At 36.8% G+C, this 23,300-nt stretch overlaps 1 protein-coding gene and 1 long non-coding RNA gene across 2 annotated transcripts; both read left to right on the top strand.

Annotated features, from left to right (window-relative positions):
- The first annotated feature begins 1,234 nt into the window (after positions 1 to 1,234).
- Positions 1,235 to 3,258, top strand: LOC110933759 (myosin-9). Its single transcript, XM_022176966.1, has 6 exons — positions 1,235 to 1,299; positions 1,953 to 1,977; positions 2,203 to 2,259; positions 2,340 to 2,396; positions 2,971 to 3,053; positions 3,132 to 3,258. The coding sequence occupies exons 1-6, from the start codon at positions 1,235 to 1,237 to the stop codon at positions 3,256 to 3,258; spliced, it is 414 nt and encodes a 137-aa protein (XP_022032658.1).
- Positions 3,259 to 9,329: 6,071 nt separating this feature from the next.
- Positions 9,330 to 13,198, top strand: LOC110936989. Its single transcript, XR_002590490.2, has 2 exons — positions 9,330 to 9,970; positions 10,060 to 13,198. It is a non-coding gene; the product is annotated as an uncharacterized LOC110936989 (long non-coding RNA).
- The last annotated feature ends 10,102 nt before the right edge of the window (positions 13,199 to 23,300 follow it).

Here is a 23,300-nt window from a genome sequence, read left to right as displayed (position 1 = left end):
TTCAATGTGAAGGATGTAACGGTGGACGAAATCGCTCAAGTTAAGAATCAACAAAGTGTAAATAATGTAAGTAACCCTATTCATTAACATCTATATACGTGTGGGTATATATAATATATATAACCGACGTACATAATGTAATGGTACTTTTTCACATTGATTTCCAACTCATTTCGGGCATCTCTCAATCTTTTATAATACGATCGCAGCAAAATGATCAAGATTTGCTCATTGAATGCATTGCACAGCCCCTAGGATTCTCTAAAGGCAGACCGACTGCTGCTTGCATCATATACAAATGTCTCAGTCACTGGCGGTCATTTGAAGCTTCAAAAACCAGCATTTTTGATCGTATAATTCAAACTATAGATCACGAAACTGAGGTATTTATACAAGCATTACATTTTATTTACCGCCTACACAATATTAAGGTATTTATTATTATTATTAACATAAGCTTAGTTCTCGAAATTAATTTGAATGAAGAAACAAGATGACAACAATGTCTTGGCCTATTGGTTATCCACTGCGTCAACGTTGCTGGTGTTGACACAACGGCAACTTGAAGCCAAAAGCCCTGCTTCTCTTTTCAAGACGCAGCTATCAGCATCCGTTGAAAATATATATGGAATGATACGTGACGACTTAAAGAAAGAGATTTCTCCATTGCTTGGATTGTGCATCCAGGTACTTAAATACTCCTTATATAACTTCAATCCATTTGCAATTTATATTTTGTTAAAATTTGTTTGAAGCTTTCATATCTTATTATATGTTAATGGTTTAGGCACCAAGAAAATCCAGAGAAAACTTGCTAAAGGGCCCCACTTTTGCACTAGCAAGTGCTGCTTCTCAGGATAATCTGATTGCTCACTGGCAAGAAATTGTTAACAAAATTGAATGCTTCTTAAACATGTTAAAATCTAATAATGTCAGTGCACTGTTACTCACCTGTTTGTTTCTCTATTACCATGTTGAAGTTTTGATGTAGGACTTTAACTTCTTTATGAGCTGAAATTGGCGTATTTTTCCTTTGTAGGTATCGCCATTTTTGGTTCGCAAACTCTTCACACAGATATTTTATTTCATCAATGTAGAATTATTCAAGAGGTTCTGAGACAAGAAGCGTTTAAGACACGCCTTTATACTTACTTGCATGGGTGCATATTTATCTTTAACTTTATAAATTACACTTGCAGCATTCTGTTGAGACGAGAGTGCTGTTCTTTAAGTAATGGGGAATATGTCAAGGCAGGATTGTCTGAATTGGAACAGTGGTGCTACAAAGCAACTGAAGAGGTATTCTTTTATTTTTTTATTTTTTTAGGTTTTTTTTTTGTTTCCATGTTGCTGCTACTTAATCATATTAGTGTTAGCTAAAGATCCAAAATTATTTCTTTAGGATATTTATCTAGGGTAAAGTTCCTGTACAAATAAAGTTAATGTATTAAACGTACGAATAGCATGAAAAAGACAAAAGCACGCGGTGACATTTTTGTAATTATCTGCTTGTAGGGTAATTATCAAAATTACTCTACAAATGATACTGTAGAGTAATTTTGATCTTGTAGAGTAGTTTTGTAAAATGTTCTTGTAGAGTAATTTTGATCTTCTAGAGTAATTTTGTACAATGTTCTTGTAGAGTAATTTTGATCAAAAAAAACTATACCTAACAAAAAAAACTACAAAAAAACCTAACCCCCACACCCCAAAAACCTAAAAAAAACCTATGAGCTGATTTCACTTTTGCCCCCAAGGAAAAGGACAAAATACCAGGATTTTATTTAACAAATATGAGCTGATTTCACTTTTGGACCAAAATGACAACAAAATTGAAACTACAGGGACCCAGATTCAAAAGGTTTGAGTTTTGGACTAAAGGGGCAAAAGTGACCAAACCTTAGGGACCAAAATGGCAGTTTACTCTTTTATTATTATTATTATCTAATTAGGAAGTTGAGTCCTGCAGCTCTAATTGTAACCAAGTAATGTCCTATATAACCTGATCAAAGTTGTGATTAAGGTTAAGAGAAGACCAATCAGTTTTGAGTTATTTTGCTGATTTATAAGATTGAGAGTTATTCAATTTAAATTCTTTTCTTCAACTTTTATGTTCGTTTGATTATCGATTGAGACTTGAGATATATGGGATTGACATATCGGGCTTAAGTTTCACTTACTTTTGAGAATATCAAATTTCAGTATGCAGGATCAGCTTGGGATGAGCTCAAGCACCTAAGACAAGCTATTGGATTCCTGGTATTTCACCTTATTTTCTATATATTATTTTACCATATATAATATTTAATTATTTGTGAGCTTTCATTTATTGATTATAGGTTATTCATGAGAAGTCAAAGAAGACACTAGATGAAATAATTTATGATCTGTGCCCAGTAAGTTTCAGTTCCCATATATTACTAGAGAATCATTAAATTCAATATTAAACTGATGGTAAAACCGTTTCGCGTGCAGGTTCTTAGCATACAACAGATCTACAGAATCAGTACTATGTATTGGGATGACAAATATGGCACACATAGTCTTCATCCAGATGTATTTATCATTTAAATATTTTTGTTAAATAAAAGCACACCCATTTTTAATTCTCATTTCTGGTATCAAGATATTAAAGGCGTCAAAACTGGCGAGTTGGTTAACGGGTCAAGCCGGATCAGGTTGGTTGACCATGAAACGCCTTTTGTTCACTTTCTAACATTTTTAATGAAAAACTGGGGTGCTACATAATATTGTTACTACTTACTAGAATCACCTAATTTTTTGGATAGTGGCGCAATAAGATTTTACTCTTTTTCGCATTAACATTAAACTTTGGTCAACTTTGAATCTGTCTGACCCATTGTTCCTGCTAGAACTAAAGCACTTGCCACCTGTGAATTAAAGACATGGAGCTGAGCCTGTAAGGATACATAATGGATGTAAACGGTGCGGTTTGTATTCTGTTGACAGGTAATTTCCAAAATGAGGGTGCTGATGACGAAAGATTCAAACAATGCTGTCGGAAGCTCATTCTTGCTGGATGATGATTCAAGGTTAAAATCTTATATGTGTTTGGCTCAATATTTCTCTTAGCTAATATTTATTTATTTAATGAAACATTTGGTGTGCAGCATACCATTCTCGGTTGATGACCTCTCCAAATCAATGGAACAGATCAATATAGCGGATATTGAGCCGCCACCACCACTTTGTGATAATTCGGGTTTCAGTTTCTTATGGTCACGTGCTGAATCATGATCATTTGGCTTTCGGTTTCCCCTTATAGTTTGCTTATCTGGAAGTTGACCTTTGATGGTAGGTTTGATTTTACCGGCATGCGTAGTGAATTAGTCCATTTTTAGAAGTTATTTGAAATTCGTTCTTTTGATCCAGTATGTCAAAGATTTTGATTCGTTGAAGTTATACTTTATCTGCAAAAAAAAAAAAAAAAAAAAAAAAACAAACAAACAAACAAACAAACAAACAAAAAGGTCCACGTTCGATTTACATTAATCCTTGATGTGGTTCTAGTGGTTTTGGTTGTTGGACAACCGAATCATCATTATATGCATATGCAGCGGAAGGTTTAGCATGATTTGCAGACATGGTGTTATGAATGTGCAGACAACGAAACAATGTAGAATGTGCAGTGTATATCGAGAGGATTAAGTGGACAATTTCGGTATAATGAAACTGTCTTGATAACCGGTAAGATTTGCCTGTAATCAACTATATAAATCATAGTTTGGCGGTTAATATTGGCAGGTAACTGCACCGGCAGTTGAGTTCGAATATAAACCCGCTTATCACCTTAATTACATAACCTATCATCCGAATGTATCATAACTACTTATAAGATCAAATACATATTAACATAACTAAAGTTTAATAATAATAATAATTGTTATAAGTGGTATTCAATACCCCATAAGGAGTTAGGACTACAATATATATAGACTCTATAGATACACATTGACTACCTAGAGAATACATAAATTACAATGAGACAACATAAGTTAATTTAATCTAACATACCCCCGCAAGCTGAACGGTGGAGGACCAATGTGAAGCATTTGGCGAAAGGTGACAAACTGATGAGAAGGAAGACTTTTCGTGAAGATGTCCGCAACCTGAAGCTTGGTGGGCACAAATCTGGTGACAAGTTTCCCGGCAGTAACAAGCTCACGTAAAAAATGATAATCAAGATCAATATGTTTAGCCCGCTTGTGAGAAACAGGATTTTGCGTGAGAAAAATAGCACTTTGATTATCACAAAGAATAGTGGGCCTGTCAAGAGGTAATGCATGAAGTTCTTGAAGAAGATGCGTCAACCAAACAATTTCAGCAGCCGTGTTTGCCATGGCACGATACTCAGATTCACAACTTGATCTAGCAACAGTTGGTTGTTTCTTAGCATTCCAAGATATAAGATTTCCCCCCAAAAATATAGAATAACCATAAGTGGAGCGACGTGTTTCCAAACAACGAGCCCAATCAGCATCTGAATAACCCACTAAAGCGGTACGAGTTGGTCTAGTGTAGTGAAGTCCATATGCAACCGTTCCTTTTAAGTACCTGAGAATGCGTTTGACTTCTTGATAATGATCAACGGTCGGAGACTGTAAGAATTGACTGACTTGATTTACTGCATACGATATGTCAGGTCTCGTAATTGTCAAGTACTGCAAAGCACCAACAATCGAACGATAATGAGTTACATCTGGATATGGATCACCTGCAAAAACAAAAGAAACATTAGCGCTTAAAGGAGTTGGGGCAGGTTTCGCCTCCAACATTTTTGCTCGAGCAAGAATATCTTTAGTGTATTTGGACTGATTCAAGAATAAGCCACTCGTCGTGTAAGTAACCTCCAATCCTAGAAAATAATTAAGTTTCCCCAGATCTTTTATGGCAAATTCAGTGTTGAGGCAGGAGATAAAAGATCGAAGAGCAGTAGATTGATTCCCAGTCAGGATGAGATCATCCACATAAACAAGAAGATACATAACACAAGAATTTCGGTTGAACACAAATAGAGAAGGATCCGAACGACTGCACACGAAACCGTAAGTAGTTAAGAACACACTCAAACGATGAAACCAAGCACGAGGAGCTTGCTTTAGCCCATAAATAGCTTTGTTCAATTTGCATACATAAGATGGAAAACGAGCATCAACAAAGCCTTTTGGTTGTTCCATATAAACGTTCTCAGTGAGATGGCCATGAAGAAATGCGTTATTAACGTTTAATTGATGCAATGGCCAGCCGTTAATAACCGCAATAGCCAAAACCGTGCGAACTGTGGCAGCTTTGACAACCGGACTGAATGTGTGAAAATAATCAAGACCAGGGACCTGAGTAAAACCCTGAGCAACAAGGCGAGCCTTGTGTCGTTCAACCGACCCATCTGAGTGAAACTTAGTCCAAAAAATCCATTTGGATCCTACCACATTGGCATGCACAGGTCGCGGCACAAGTGTCAAGGTTTTATTTGTGAGTAAAGCATCAAATTCAACATGCATGGCATTAACCCATTTCGCATCTTTGGAAGCGGAGTGGAAGGTCGTTGGATCGGTGGAGGCAAAAAGAGCACGATGAAGCGGAAGATGAGTGGTATGAGTAAGGTCAAGTTGATGACGAGGTTTAAATATGTCGGCTTTTGCTCGAGTAATCATAGGATGAGTAGACTAGGAAGGTGGCGTAGGTGGAGCAAAGTGAGCATCAGTAGGGTCCGATTGGTTTGAAGAGGTCGACTGGGTAGACATGGGCGGAGAAGTTGTGTGTTGTATAGGTGAATTTATTGGACTAGTATTGTGCGGTTGAGAAGTAGTAGATGAGGGTGTAGAAGGTGGCGTATGGGAAGGTGTAGAATGAGGAGTACTAGGAGAATTAATTGGAGAGTTAGTGGAGGAAGTAATGGGTGAATTAATTTGAGAGTTAGTGGATGAATTAATTGGAAAATAAGGAATAGTAATTGGTAGAGGATGGGAATCGATTGATGTGGTGGGAGTTGAGGAAACATGAGGGGTCTCATCATTAGGCATTGATGGATCAATAAAGTTAGTTATTTGAAGCTCTTGAATGGGTCTTAATGATGTGTCGGTTACAAAGGAAAAGACAATTCATCAAACTTTGCATTTCTAGAAACATAAACTCTAGAAGTGGAGGGGTCCAAGCATTTAAAACCCTTGTATTTAAAACAATATCCAATAAATATGCATGGAATACTTCTTGGTGCAAGTTTATGAATGGTATAATCACGAAGGCATGGAAACACCCGACAACCGAATGAGCGAAACATTGAATAATCCGGAGGTCTATTATATAAAAGCTCAAATGGAGACTTTCCACCAAGAAGAGTAGATGGAACACGATTAATAATATAAACCGCGGACGAGAACGCATCAACCCAAAAATTTGCGGGAATTTTCGCATGAAACATCATTGCCAAGCCCGTTTCTACAATATGACGATGTTTGCGTTCAACCCGACCATTTTGTTGCGGGGTGTAAGGGCATGAAATGCGATGAAAGGTGCCATTTTGTTCAAATAATTGACGAACTTTATGATTTGTAAACTCCGTGCCACCATCACTTTGAAAAATTTTAACTTTCGCGGAGAATTGATTTTGAACAAATGGCAAAAATACGGACAAAACATCAACAAATTCAGATTTGGTTTTTAATGGATATAACCACTTAAAGCGAGAAAAATCATCCACAAACGTCGCATAATATAAATAATTGCCAACCGATTTAACCGGGGATGGACCCCACAAATCACAATGTATCAAGTCAAGTGGTGAAGATGAACGTTTATTATTCGACACAAAAGGAAGTCGTTTATATTTGGCAAGTTCACAAGACGTGCAAATACCCGGTTTGGGTAAAACAGAAGTAAATGAAATTAAACCATTATTCTTTAACATAGAAATAACATCAAAACCAACATGTCCTAAACGAGAATGCCAAGACTCAAAAGAGGCCATGGGACACTTCGTGGAAGCCACAAAACTCTGAGGGGTGGTGTGAAGAATGTAAAGTCCATCTTCACGGGACCCGCGGGCTAGGATTGTCTTGGTGTGTTGGTCCTGAATAAAAAAATGAGGATAAGAAAACACAACATCAACAGGATTATCCTCAGTTAATTTACTAATGGACAATAGATTTTTCGTGAGATTAGGAACAACCAAAACATTTTTAAGATTAAGAGAACCAAGAATTTGTGTGTTTCCCGTATGAGTGATGGGCAAGGATTGGTCATTACCAAAGAAGACACGAGGATTACCTTGAGTTGGTGTGGAACCTGGGAGAGACGCAGCATTGGGAACCATGTGATCAGACGCACCCGTGTCTCTAGTCCAATCAGGAATAGCGCACTGAGCATGAAAAGCTTGCGCTAATTGAGCATCAGACACGGGTCCAGAGGCAGCAAAAGATTGTAATTGATAACACTGCGTCGCATAGTGACCCTGTTTTCTACAAAGTTGACAAGTGGGTGGACGTTTAGGACGAGGAGACCAAGAGCCAGAAGGTCGATTGACCCAAGTGCCCTGATTGGGCCTATGGGGCCGGTAACTAGTAGACCGATTAGGGTGAGAAGCCGACCCACGATAACCAGGCCGATGCTGAGAAGTATTGGCCGAAAAAGCAACCGGGTTGGAAGAAGGTCCATGTAAAGCTTTAACAAAAAGTTCATGACTTTCCGCCTTGGCCACTAGGTCCGTGAGACCCGGTATGGGACACATAGATCTAATATTGGTTAAGAAACCTTCAAAGGTCGGTCCAAGACCACACAAGAACCAATGAAGCTGGTCCATCGGATCAACCGGATGTCCAACAGCGCTAAGTTGATCACATACACCTTTGAAAAGGCGACCATAATCCGCCACCGACTTATCTCCTTTTTTAATTTGACGAAGATTGTCACGCAAATTTTGAACACGCTCAATAGAGGTATTGCAAAAGGCATTTTCAAGAGCAACCCACATTTCACGGGCTGTAGATAAACCCACTGTAACAGATAATGCTTCTTCAGTGAGGGAAGCATTGAGTAAAATGATAGCTTGTTGTTCATCACGAATCCATGTTCTATAGTCAGGATTATCAATTTCCTTTTCACCGGCAACAATAGTGGGGGAGGGAGCCGTAATAGAACCATCAACATGAGATGAAATTTGTTGGTATGCAAGCAAAGGAAGCATTTGAAGTTTCCAATAGATGAAATTGGAAGAGTTAAGTTTGATAGCAATCATTGGGGCAAGGCCATTCATTGGAGAGGAATTTGATGATGAAGCAGCCATGAGATGAACAGAAGCTGATGAGAACAGGGGAGAAAGAAACAGACACAAGAGAAAGAGGGAAAGGGAAGAGGAGGAGTTGTAGGGAAACTTAATTGTCTAGGAAATGGTTGATACCATGTTATAAGTGGTATTCAATACCCCATAAGGAGTTAGGACTACAATATATATAGACTCTATAGATACACATTGACTACCTAGAGAATACATAAATTACAATGAGACAACATAAGTTAATTTAATCTAACAATAATGATAATACTTCTAACATTGGTTTATATTTCCTGCACAATAAACAAAGAGAAGTGTGTTCATGGTGAGAGTTAAAGTGCAAAGTCATACAAGAAGAAAAAACATTATATTTTATTAACATTGTGACTTGTGGTTTCTAATTTTTTAACATAGTTTTAATCAACTTAATTGTAAAGAACATTCAGTCTTTGGAAAATGATCTATTACATCTATAGGGTTAGGTTAACATACAAAAGCCCTTATCATACTTCACGTACGCGACAATGGTAACCGTCAGATCAGGGCTATAATCACGCATGGAACATATAATAACGCATGGGAACAGATAATAACGCATGGGATCCGTTTTTTTTTTTTTTTTTTTTTTTTTGATAATCACGCATGGGATCAAAATAATAACGCATGGGATCAGTTTTTTTTGATAATCACGCATGGGATCAAAATCACGCACGTTAAGTTGATCAAAACTGTAATCACGCATGTTATCTATTTGGTCGCGTACGTTAATGTACGTTAAGCCGTGAAGTACATTATACTTTCTCTACATCTATAATACATTATTAAGGAGGAATGATGGCCTTAAAAGTAATTTACCATCAAATTTTAAGATGGCATACCAAAAATAATGGACCTCTACTCAAACGAATGAACACACGGAACATTTGTCTCTCGCCACTCCCTTTGCGTCTATTGTGCCCTCTGTCGAGATTCCGACTAAACCTCTAACTTGGGCTAAATCATAAACCGATGCTGAACTGTCTCGTTTGCTGACATCTCGATATACCTTGTTGTTTTGAGTAGCGATTCTGCATAAAGTTGAAGGTAAAATCCCACTCCCTAAACTACTGGATTCGCATTATCTATAATACTATATTAAGAGAACTGGGTTTTCTACCCTTTTCGTAATTTTGCCATGTGTACAAGTTTTAAAGCTACATATATAAATAAAATAAGCCATTTTAGAAAGGACAAACTTGAATATTATCCAAAGTTTTAAGACACTTTAAGGGCAATTTGGACATTTAAATCCACAACCTCTTGTCTCTTCCATTAATTAAACCAGAATTCAATTTCCTCTCTTCCATATTGAAAACCATTGGGTGTCAGCCCAATGGCCACCAACCCGCATTCTAACCCGGAGGTGGCGGGTTCGAGTCTTGCTCGTTCCCAATGCCCCTACGGTAGCGGATGGAATATCCCTCCCCCCCTCTTCCATATTGAAGAACCTGATTGAATGCACCGATTCACTTTCTGCTTAGCATCTTAATTATCACTTGCAATTAAATGTCTTAATAGTCAGAATTAATCTATTTATATTCTTCCACTAGCCGTTTTGTTTGTAACTGATAAATGCCATCAATCTCCTTCGACAAGATTAAAGAACCAAAGAAACCCAACACGAAATCATGTGTGGTGGAGGTAAGTCACACTCTACTCAAGTTTCATTTTCTCAACTAGATCAAACATACACCGACACCACTAAACCCTAATTTAACTGTTTTTGGCAGCGGAAGTATATGCGATAGCTGTACACTTGGGTTCGCACACATGTAAAGCTGGTCATGCTGGTGAAGATGCTCCTAAAGTTTTCTTTCAAAAATCTATTTTGCAGGTGTTTTTGGAAATTGATTTGCAAGCTCGGATTGCGGGTTCACGTTGATGATTTGCAGGTTTACTAAATGTTAATCTTTTGTTCCCATTTCGCGTTAATCAAGTAGCATTTCTAGGTTTCGTCTTCAGGTTTTAGCTATTGATTTCGTTTTTTGGTTATGGTTTTTCTTTAAGTTTAGATATGTATGTAAATTCTTTTGGATATTGGTTGTTGTATGTAGATGTATAAAATTTGTTATCATTATTACTTTATTTACAATTAAAAGGTTTTAAGGCGGACAACAAGTGCTTGATGAAATGCTTCAACAAAACTGACTTTTATTTCACATGTTTTTATAGGGTTCTAAGTGTTTCATGCTCTTTGTTTATGTTTTATGTTTGTATAATCTCTTAGCTACGTAAAAATATCAAAACAGAGACTTTTTGTTTATAAATCTTTTTGGAGATGGTATGCTACTTTTTGTTTATAATTATAACTGGGTTTGAACTTTTTTGCATCTTGATCAGTATTCTCTATTTGGTGGTTTCAGGAAGCTCACATCCATAGTCTGAATTCTCCACTCATAAGGTTGGCTTTTTATTTATTGCTTTTTTATTCAATTATATGCAACTCACCAAATGGATTTTTTGATTCACTGAGATATATTTTCTTGGTGCCTGTATTTTTTTCCTTTGATTTTGTTGTTACAACATGTATGAAAAGATTTCATTTTTCCATTGTAAGTATATATATGAACACTAAATCATCATTTAAATATCTACTCTGTTGTTACATGTTTTAATATCTTTAGACGAAAGAGCTTAACGCTGGACCTGAAGGTGAACTTCTCTAACGATATCTCTTATTTTTCTTCGCAACAAAATTTACTTTTCGGTTACATGTTATATAATGATCCTTTTAGATTATGCGTTTTAAATAGAACTTCCAACTACAACATCAAAATCCACAAATCCGCCTGGCACGTCCGCTCCACCGGCACCAGGCGCATCGCTCATTTACTCTACAAGATGCACTCGTTAGTAATCTCGGACATCTTCATCGTGGTACTGTAGCTTATTTTTCATTTTATGTTTTTTTGGGTTGCTATTCCGAGTGCCAGTGTCAGTACCATACATATTACGTGACAATCCGACCGAATCCCACTGCAACGCGTGGGGTACTTGTCTTGGACCCATCACAAGTCACAACTATATATTACAAAAGACACTTGTGTTTAAGATTCAGGTGTAACTTGTAACTGCTCTTCTTGGAGAAAGAGTTGCTGATTATGAATATAGCCAGTGGCCCAGTGTATTTGTTGCGTATAGAGACATGGAATGTAGGTGTATACAAGAATGAAGTGGTAAATTTAGGATGTAAGATACAGAGCCCATCTTGGTTATAACTGTATATGGACCATAATATTTAGTAGCTAGCTTTTGACTTATCCTATGTTCAAATGTCCAACAGGTATTTGCCTCTAATAGTTACAATTTTAAATATGCCTAACCAACCACTAGAAAAGTATATGCTTATCAGATGGTTGTATCATTCTATTTTGTGCCTTTTTCAAATGAAATTTAACAGCCTTAAGGCAGATTCTCTAGCATATTAACTTGTGCTCATCAGGTTGTTTACTTTACCTTGACCAGTGAAACATACGAAAGTTGCTAAGGGTGTTCAATAACAAGTTTATGGGGCAAATGAGCTTGAGCTCGTTTACTTATGAGATCTCGAGCTCGGCTCGTTTCGAGCTCTGTTTTTAAAAGCACGAGCTCCATCCGTAAACGATTTTTCAAGCACAGCTCGGGCTCGGTTCGTTTATTATTTATTACTGTAATTAATAAGCATACTTGTATAGTGTATCTTTAAGTCTTTCAGGCATGACTTATTATGGTTGTTGTAATCTTATTACAAACCCTGTACCTTTTATGCAATTTCTGGGTATCCATTGAGTGCAACACAAGATTCTATTAACATGATTCCACGTATATTTGTAATGGTGAATTGGTGATATTAGATTAGTGGATGACATTTCATCGTTATATTGCTTTTATTTTGTCTTCTTTGAGGTGACTTATTTATCTTATTAAGATGTTTAAACATAAATGGGATTAATTAGCGTTGCACTTTCGCTAAACATTTCTTTGAATGCTTGCTTAGGCCTGGTCATTTGGAAGGCAAGTGGAAATCAACCTTCCTAATGAGAATGGTCATTTCCAAATCCTTCAGATTATACGAATAAGATGAAAGAGAATTCCTTTCTAACTCGGGATGTGAACTTGCAAGAACTTGGTATGGTTTTCGCTAAAGTTTTTTTTATTCTTACACAAAAAATAAAAATAGTAGGGTTTGATTAAATCATATGTAAGAGCTATACTAATTATGAATTATCAAAATTTCAAGTATAAATTTCAAAATTCTGTAAAGAGTTGACCCGATCTTCGGTGTAGGTGAATATGATAATGACACGAGTGTTGTCAATTGCGAAAACAGTATGGTGTTACCATGAGACGCCAAAATAGACGCACCCGCTGCAACGCGCGGGCATTCCTACTAGTGATATTAAACGAAAATTGGTGGCAGGGCACCCCTCAAAAAAAAAAAAAAAAAAAAAAAAAAAATCAGTTGTGTTAATTTTAAATCTTGCAATGGTAACTGTTTTAAATAAATAAAACGATTAGGCCCCTCACATATTCTTGAATATGCCCCCTTGTAAAAGTCAGTCATATTTCACCAATGTAAAAAAAAAGCTTTCTAGATCAACCCAAATACCCCGAATGCAATTGCCTGTGTTCAGTTTCCAGTGACGAATCAACTCAAAATTCATGATCAATGCAGGTCTCAAAATCGCTGGTTTGTTCGAGTTTCTTGAAAGCAGTTGACGAGACGCCTTGGAGCGATTCTAAAAATCTCCAATCGCAGGCTTCAAATATTTTTTTAGTTTTGAATTTTTTTATGTTCCATGATTGTAATAAAACTTCTATCATGCCTTCCAACAATCAAAGGTTTGAACTTTGAATTTTATATATAATTAAGCTTTATATTTGTTAATCTATTATCATATTTTATATTTTATTGATTCAAATTGTTCATTAACATAATAGTTATGTGTAAGACTTTAGGCAAGTGAAACAAGAAAACATATTTCATTTTTTTAGTGTATTGATTATTGATTTGCAACCGCAATGGTTGCTATGAACCTATAATTGACCGTTTCAAAAGTGAAAATCACGTATAAATGAATTTAATTAAGTTCATTTTTACATCTGAGTTTTTTTTTTTTTTTTTGTCTCCCTCAGGAATAAAATTATGAATCTACCACAGTAAATAAATAACTAAGTCATTCCCACAACAATTTGAAACCATCTAACGACCTCGAAATCCAAAATTATCACTAGGAAGACTTATGATGTAAACCTCAAATAAACTTAGGCTAAAGGGTGTGGGGGCATGGGTTGGGTCATCAATGTCACATAGGACCATTAATTGATTGCTATACCACCCCCATAGTCACACAAATCGCTCAATCGGCCACGATCTACGATCCGGATCGAGCGTACGGATTCGCGGTACGAACGCGTTCCGGGAACGCTCTAAATCGCGAATTCGACAATGAAATTAGCATTCCAAACAATTAATTGAGTAATACCTGTTGATTCTAGGAATCACAAATTCCTAATTTGCGAAACACGCTTCTTGAGTATTCTGACTTCCGACTTCCCCCATTCCCATTCTTAATTCGCAATTCTGATTTTTTATTGAAATGTTGAACCATTGTATGTGGAAAGAAAACCAGATGATAGAATGTGGAAGACGATGAAAGTGACGGCAGTTGTTTTTTTTAGGGTTTACAATACAACCTATTATTTTCTTTATGTTACAGTTTAATCCTTAATGTTACAGTTTTGGTCAAATTTGACCCTAATATTCTCTAATTTGTTTATTTTCTTATTTTTTGAGTTTATTTATTGTACATATAGCTTGGTTAGTTGTACATTGAATGTATTAAAGAGTTTTCGTGCTTCTTTATGTTGTAATTGTACCACATTATATGGTACATCGTACCGAAGCGATCCAAAATGAGCCTACCCCTCCTCATACCGAATTTTAGGGACCTAGCGAATTGCGATCCCGTTTTACGTTCCCGTACCGGAGCGTACCGCGAACCATGTGACTATGCCACCCCCTTGCTTCATCCACTATGGTTGGCATGGATTAAACCATGACAACCTAATCCATGCCAACCATAAGCCTATTTTCTTTTTTGAGTAAACTGTCATTTTGGTCCTTGAGGTTTGGTCACTTTTGCCACTTTAGTCCAAAATTCAAACCTTTTGCATCTGGGTCCCTGTAGTTTTAGTTTTATTGCCATTTTGGTCCAAAGTGAAATCATGTGATATTTGTCTTATAAAATCCTACTATTTTGTCATTTTCCTCAGGGGCAAAATGGTCATTTTGATAAGATAGCAGGATGGTTAGGAAAAATGGTCATTTTCGTCAGGGGCAAAATGGTCAGGAAAATGACAAAATAGCAGGATTTTATAAGACAAATATGACATGATTTCACTTTTGGACCAAAATGGCAATAAAACTGAAATGACAGGGACCCAGATACAAAAGGTTTGAATTTTGGACTAAAGTGGCAAAAGTGACCAAACCTCAGGGATTAAAATGGCAGTTTACTCTTCTTTTTTAAATATTTTCTTTTCCTTTTCACAAAAATAAATTAAAATAAGAAATTAATGGTTTGGGTCATGACCACACCCTTAGGTAGTGGTTTTGGATAATGAATTAAATGAGTGACATGACGCTGATGTGGAGGGTCATGGTGACCATAAAGGTCATGACCACAACCTATAGCCTTATCTTTAGGTCACCACAACATCCAAGAAAAATGTTGGCGAATCTTAAACTTAGTTTTCGGTAAAATAGGGTAGGTTTACGCTTAAAATCCAATATTTTACATTACATAAAAAATTTTCAAAAGTTTTCGATGTAATTTACACTGCGAAGCGAAAAAACAGAGAGGGATAGGGGGCGGGGACCGTCTTGCCCATGGAAAGAACCACCCCTTGTTAGAGTGACATGAATTTCCATCTACGAATTAAGGTATGGATTTTGGGTTGTGATTCGAATATGATATTTCGTTTTTGAATGATATTATTATACTTTACGACTTCACGGTTAAAGTATTTTAAAACATTTTTAATATATATTTTTATGCAAGTACTGTAAGACAGGGTCACAATTTTAATAAAAAAACTTATATAAATAAAAATAGTAAAGATACGCTCTTTATATATTTTGAGAAATTATAGTACATATACCGTGTACAAATCATACGAATATAACATATGTAATTAAATTGATTTAAATTATTGTTTTCAACAAGGGATTTAACAGCCTCTCCTTGTACGGTCTATTGTGTTTTTAGTCCGATGTGTAGTCGACGAGGCCTTGAACCACGTCTTCTTGTACAATAATTTCCCACAAAGAACAAACAAAAAAATGTTGACGGTTGTGGCTGAGGCACGTGTTCAACACGCTTCCCTTAAAACAGATTTCGCGCCTCTACTAAAGACGACGCGTCTGTCTCCCAGGGTACAACAGCCTAAGCAGTCTGTACTACCGGAGATGGCCACGCCCCCGAGGTTACACCGGATAAAATTATAGTGTTAGAACTTGTGGAAAATAATGATATGAAGATGATGAAATCGATTAGAGAAAACATATCTCTCTAAGTACCTAACACATATGGGTCGTCAAGTATTTCTTCTTTTCAAGAACCCTCCATATATCCGGGGGGAGGGGGCGCCACCGCCGGTTAATCCGCGGCACGGTCACCCATACCTGGAGTTTACGGGCGACACTCCCGTCGCCCGTTTTTGCGGGAAGTTTAGGAGGATGCACATTGGATCGCATGCTGCGGTTGACTGGGATGCACTGGAGGCTATTGGTGAGACACCTAGACTCCGTTATTTCATTCCTGTGGATTCATCGTGGCATCGTCTTTTTAAGTTAGCGCACATGTCGAGATACATGGAGTTGCTAGTCGAGTTTTTATCAACATTCACATTTCACCCTCCTCGGGCCGACCGGTCACCTGCACAATCACATGTTCCTCCCCCTCCGCCTGAGGTTTCTTTCAGGCCTGCTGGTGTTTGGCGTTCGATGACGCTAGCTCAGTTTGCGGTTCATAGTGGTTTATACTTGCAGGAGGAAATTGATACAGATGTTTATATGCATGGGCTAGTAGTGGTTGATAAACCCACTCTTTTAGGGTCTTGGCAGGTGGTTGCAGGGGCAGGTACTTGGAAGCACGAAAAGGCAAATGGGAGGATTTCACATGTTGATGACCCATTGTAAAGGTACGTACGTTTATTATAATAATTATTGTGATTATTATTATTATTATTATTATTATTATTATTATTATTATTTATTAATTTTCGTATTTCGCTAACACTATTGCATGTATCTACATAGGATGCTCTCTATTTCTATTACAGCTCGCGGCCACAGCCGTGAGTGATGTACGAGCACCGACGTCTCTTTCTTTTATTGTTTGTTGTACAGGAGGTCATGCGCACTTGCACACGGTCTAGCACAGTACTTCGCCTCCGCCCATCACCGGCAGGAGCGTGGATTTTTGTATGGCGGCACGTACGTGACCGTCATTGCCCGTTCATTAGGCCATTTACCGGAGGCGGACCCATAGTTACTGCCGCCCATAGCACCGACGCGGATGGGGTTTCATACGTTGTGGGGGATGCACCTGATTAAGAGGTTCGACGTCCTCGGCGAGCGGTTTAAAACCCGCGCAGGTCTCTTATGGGATCCACGGGACCTATCGGAGCAGTTCGATTCAATCTATCCTCCGCCAGATGCTGCAGCAGCGGTCGTGCAGGACCCTCCGGTGTATTTAGACGGACCAACGATTTTCAGACTTTTACACTAGATTTGACGGAATCTCACATGTTTCCGGCTTAGATCTGATGAACATCACGTTTTACAACTGATTATCAGACTTTTCTTCAATTTATATACAAAACAGTAGTGGATCAGACTCAAACAGGCTATTAACTCGTTCTTTAGTCAAAAGCCGGCTTGAGAACTGAATTTCACCGGAAGACGGGCCGATTGATGGGTCCAAACATGAAACCCCATCATAAACAGTTCGTCGGTTCGAAAAGGGGTGGTTCCCAGCCGACTGAACGAGTTGGGTTTGGTATGTTTCCATTGTTTGACACGTCGTTGCACCGTCTCCGTTAACTCAAACTTAGCAAATTTCACAAAAACTACACTCACTGACCATCTGTCCGAATGGTCATCGATTGGATGACCATTCGTCCAGATGATCTGATTATCATGACACTTGTTTGTTTTACAGGACACTGTGATCACAACATTTGAAACTTTAACAGTTCGCAAACACCCACTGTTCGAATGGCCATCCGTTCGAATGGTCATCTGTCCGGATGACCATCCGTTCGGATGACCATCCGCTCAGGTATTATGTCAGACACTTTTACTCGATTTTCTCACCGTTTGACACTCTGTTCCCAACCGGGTCAGCTCTTAGAGGACTTATGCTCTGTTCCCCCGCACGCAGGCTGAACCAGCGCTCCTTTCGATCCAATCTTAGTAGTGTTTGGTTTAAGCACCCATTGTGAGTATACTCGATCCCTTTTTATTTTAAACACTTTTGGGATGCAACATGTATTCTATTATCAAAGACACTTGATACTTGAAACTTACTTGAAACATACTCAATCCATTTAAACATTAAACTTGAAACTTGAGACTTTTATGCTATGTGAACATTTAATCCCTGTGTAGTTCCACCTTAACAATGGTAGCGTTATATGGGTAATGCACCTCCCCGTTAGTCTTTGTGGTATTTTTAGGATGAGATATTTAACCACCCGTTAGTCTTTGGGAAAGGCACTTAACGCATTGGAAGCTTGGACTATCACTTGGACCGCGTAAACTAGCATGGTGAAACTTATTATATGCTTTCATATTGGGTATGAGTTTTTTAACTATTATGCTACGTATTCAAGCTTGTATGCTCGCCAACATTTTTGTTGATAGTATTTTAATACATGTTGCAGGTTGATCGTAGCTGGGATTCAAGAAACAAGCTAGGATGATGCTTAAAAACTCATCTTAGAAAATTTAGACAATTTTGAACAATGTTTAATTCGTATGTTATTCTCGATACTTTGTGTGGTTGTGAAACATGTTTGATGTTTTGGATTTATTTTATGAAATTTGATTAATCATTATTGAAACAAATAGTGTTGTGCAATCTCTTGAGCAATCTGATTCGCTTAGTTTCGCGCCCCGATGCTTCCACCATCGGTTGGGATGTGACATGAAGCGTCGAGCTTTGGCCAAAGCGCGACGTTTTAGGGTTACGCGTGACATTTCTAAAATCTTGTACAGAATATAACCTCGCATCACAGTCACATCACCTTTTGTCTGCAAAAGAACCCTAAACGTCGCACTTTGGCCAAAGCGCGACGCTTTAGAGGGTGTGGAAATAACAAAGCGTGTGTGAATATCATGATAAAAAGGGAAAAATGGTGTCAGATTTTTTAGGCAACCATTTTTCACTACAAAAATTATTATTTTATTGGTTTTGTTGTACATACTACAAAGTTAAAAGAGAAGGAAATGATTTATTGGAAAGGGCAAAGAGATTTTACCTAAATGTTTATTGTCGTGTTTTCGGGCGGGTGGAGGTTGGGTTTCTGCGCATTTAGGAGAGCCAAGGGGCTGGCACAGTCGAGTAGTCGACCTTGGCCACACCACCCAGTGTCACGGTGGTTGGCACTTTGTTTCTTACCATTCAAATCATAGGAATAATTTCCATATGATAATTTTATAATGCTAAATCAGTTGTACTAAACTTGATATCTAATACTTACTATATATAAATCCATTATCTATATATTAGAAATAGAAGCCAATGAATGTTATCTATATTTATTAAATTAAACTACGTATACAAAGTAGATGGTGGGGAACAGTGCCAGGCTCTTGCCTGGCACTTTATCATTGGACCGTGAGTGTGGGTGGCTTTTCTAATTTGTTGCAACAAAATTTTATAATTTGGCAACAACTATTGCACTGACAGAAGACAACGACCAACACCACCACCTCCACCTCCTATCTTCTCCGCCTAAAACCGCCAGCGGAAAATTTATTTCCTTGCCGTCAGAAGGACTTGCTGCTACTGCCTGATATACGACAGCAGCCGGCTGTAAGATCAATGGCGGGTAGAGTAGGCGAACTGTTTTCTCCAGCTTGCGGTGGTGAATGGCGATGGCCGGAGGTGGTGATGGTTGTGTGGTGCGAAGATGACGGTTAAGTGGGTCCTGGACAGATGTGAGAGAGAGGCATTGGATTTGATAAGGGTGTTCAAAACTTGATTGATATTATGAGAATCTTGCCAAGAAGCTAATAAAACAGAGTTTTCAATTTTCAAAGCAAGAAAGTAGGACATAATTGAATTCAATAACACTATATCATAAAGAGCATCCAATTCAATAACACTATATCATAAACAACATCATATCATAAAGAGCATCGAATTCAATAACACTATATCATAAACAACATCGTATCCGGCATGAATTGTGACTTCTTGAAATTAAGGATTATAAGCAAGGAACCTGCATCAAACTTTAGAAAATAAAAATAGAAATTAGAAATAAAAGAAGGAAGTAGAAAATAGATATCATTTTGAACTTTGAAAAAGTGGAAGAAGGTAGTTAATTTTTATTTACTTATTTTATAAGCTACCATGCTATCATTGGCTGTGTTTTGTCATTATCAAAAACCGTTTGGGTGTTTGCTTTTATATTTTCCGACTAGCCAAACCGATAATGCCCAAACTGTTGCCGCATTGCACAGGGGAAAATGACCACATTTATCATTTTAATTTTTAAATATTGTTAGTAAGATAGGCAAGAACAAAAGTAAAAAAATAGCGCGACAACGCGCGCCGGAAATAACTCTAGTTATATATTAAAAATAGAAGCTAATGAATAGTAACTTTAATATTATAATATTATATATAGTTTTTTATACTTTTATTATTATAATGGTATAATAATAATTAACTCCTTTATTTTTAAGTTTATTATTATTCTAATATAATAATAATAATAATAATAATAATAATAATAATAATAATAATAATAATAATAATTTCCTTTACTTTTTAAGTTTAATAGATTTTCATATTTTTTTTTCAAAACTTAAATGATTTGTTTTTAGTATCCCGGGCTAGGATAGGCTTGGTTTCAACCGATATTGAATCGGTACTTGTTAATTGTTAAATTGAATACATTTTCATATTTTTCTTAACTTTAATGATGTCTTTTTTAATCACGGGTTGGGATAAGCTTGGTGTCAACCAGAACCAGTATCGAACCGGTATTGGTATCGAAAATACTCATACGATCATGTTCAGCATCGGTAGATGAAGGCAAAAACCAGCACCGGCCTGGTACAAAAAAGGCCAAAAGTCGGAACCGAATTAACATTGAAAATCTTTTAGTTCGAGAAATTCGGTACTGCTACCTGGTACTATTTGCTCACCCTTGATCATGTATATTGTACGAACAACGACGGTATCATACAATTTTTTTAATTCTCTTCAACTTTTAATGACTTCTTTTTTTAGTTTCAGAAGTAGGATGAGCTCGGTGCCAACCGATACCGAATCGGTACTGGTACCAAAGATATCGGTTACCGTACCGGTATATGAAGGTAAACATCGGTAGTGAACCGGTACCAGTAACGCCAAAAGTCGGTACCAAATTGGTACTTAATTTACTTTAGTTAACAACTGGATTGTATTCAATATTTTTTTTATCTTAGGATGTGCGAGTGCATGTATCGGAATTGGTACTACTATTCGTTTTTATAGTTTTGAATTGGTTTTTTTTTACAGGTGAACTTCACAACAGACGGCTAATTCACACCTGCAAGAACAAATCTTGAACGTTGATTTATTGAATTAAGGGGTAAATTGATTACACATCAATACTAACAATAATTATACTATTTAATGAGATTCAAGGGTGTTTTAGTCATTTTCTCATTTCCATTAACTACTAATTCCACCCGATTTTTAAAACTAAAATAACTTTTATATACTTTAGTATTTTATTAAAAAATTATACCACAAAATCAAGCATTTTTTTATCTTTAATATGAGTACTAGTGGTAAACCCGTGCGCGTTGCGGCACGATAAACAGATTCTTTCTATAATTCCAACCCATTTCAAATAACAAAAGGCCACGGAAAGCCGAATCAATGCAAGAAACTTTCTGTCATTGCACAAATTTCAGGTTAAATATCAATGTATTAAAACATAATCAAATTACACAAACATGATTAATTAATTCGTGTTTCATGTATGGCGTTAAAACGTGATTATGCGTTAGTAATCTATCACAAACACACAGTTTAGCCAAAGCAACAGCACAATAATGAACATGAAAAGGATGCCCACCAGTGCAGAAACAAATAAAGTGGTCAAAAGAAAGTTCATCAGTTTCCATACACAAAAATTACCATCAATCATACAATGTGAAGTTTAAGTTGTAACAGATCTAAAGACGGAAATTTGAGCTGTTGGCATCACAAGATCAAATATATGTGATACCATCTGAAAACACTGCTTCGAAAAGAGCACTTATCGACTGATGATTTGCCATTTCCAGGCTTATGACCAGCATCTAAACATGATTCTTGGGGACGTCGAGGAGATCGTAACAATTGTCGAGATCGATGATGAAACATATGAAGAGATTGTCCGGGTATGTTGTCACTTTTATATGAATTATCTCTGTTTTTTCATGCCATTCAGCTATTGTATGTAGTTCACAACAATATTTTAGTATCAAGAAAAACAAACAATAAAGTTGGAACTTATTTTGGCCCTGAAGGACCCACCTTTCATATTCATGGGCTTCCTTTTATTTGCTAGGTGAGTGAATATGTCATGTAAAATCATGAAGTAGCATTTTACATCGTTTCTTAATCTTATAAAATCATGAGTAGCATGTTACACCTTTTCCAATCGCTGTTAACTTAAAAAATTTATTTATCTCAATCTATGAGTAATTTAAACAACTGAGACACCATTGGGAAGAACTGAAATAGGAACAAACCTGCAAATCGGTTTGGGTTTCTCCAAAATCGTTCTTCATCTCCGGTCCAATTGGAGAGCTATGGAGGAAGCTAGGGTTCCAGATGGAGAGAGAAAAGTGATAGGGTTCGAAGTATTTGTATGGTCTGGAGGGGCGAGGGGAAGGGGATGAAAGGGTGGGTTAGGGAAAGATGAAGCGTTCAATTTGCCCTGTTTCAATTGATGATGGTAGTTACTGTGAGAGAGAAGAAGGGTCAAATTGGTTTGTATTGTAAAGGCCCAATATTTGTATCTCTTACTGAAAGTGGAGGGATTCGCCGATTCAGTGTAAGTTGGCCTGTTTAGCCAAGTTATCAATTTAGTAGATATAGTATCGGCTGAATTTACGATACAAATCAAACAATATAAATGTCTAAATGTTTGGAGTTCCTGTTATTAATTAATTGAAAAAAGCATGATCTCAACTCTTAATAAAATTAATTAATTAACCTAGACTCTTTATATGTCATATTAATGTTATCTTAATATTATAGTTACACATGTGCCAAAATCCCTAAAATGCCCCTAAAGTATCTTAAATTTTTGAAGAATGGGCAAGTTTACCCCCTCTAAAATAGCTTGGTTCACTTGTACATGTTGTTTGAAGATGTGTACACAATGGGAAATTACCAAAAGGATAGAAATCCTAGTTCTCTTAATATAGTAGTATAGATAATATTGCTATACTTTTTAAAAGAAAAATGACTTTTAAAAAAAAGTTGAAAAATAGTGTTTTATAATTGTGCTAATAAGTATAACCATCACATATATAGGTAAGGCATGAGTTTCTATAATCAACACATACCTATATAATTACAATCAGCACATATGTATAACCAACACATAATTTATATAAACAACACATGAATTTTATAACGAGCACATATACAAGCAACAAATGAATTTGTATAATCAACACATTATTTGAAATTATATTATATTATAT

The sequence above is a fragment of the Helianthus annuus genome, chromosome 4 (genome assembly GCF_002127325.2).
Source record: "Helianthus annuus cultivar XRQ/B chromosome 4, HanXRQr2.0-SUNRISE, whole genome shotgun sequence".
In the NCBI taxonomy this organism is placed as follows: Eukaryota; Viridiplantae; Streptophyta; class Magnoliopsida; order Asterales; family Asteraceae; genus Helianthus; species Helianthus annuus.
Note: the sequence above shows the minus strand (reverse complement) of the source record. Positions and strands in the feature narration are given on the sequence as shown.

Bases quoted from the DNA above. Each gene is read 5' to 3' on its own strand.
- LOC110933759 (XM_022176966.1), top strand. From the start codon at position 1,235: ATGGGGAATATGTCAAGGCAGGATTGTCTGAATTGGAACAGTGGTGCT. The intron at 1,300-1,952 runs GTATTCTTTTAT...TTATCTAATTAG, and splicing joins GCTACAAAGCAACTGAAGAG to GAAGTTGAGTCCTGCAGCTC. The intron at 2,260-2,339 runs GTATTTCACCTT...TATTGATTATAG, and splicing joins GACAAGCTATTGGATTCCTG to GTTATTCATGAGAAGTCAAA.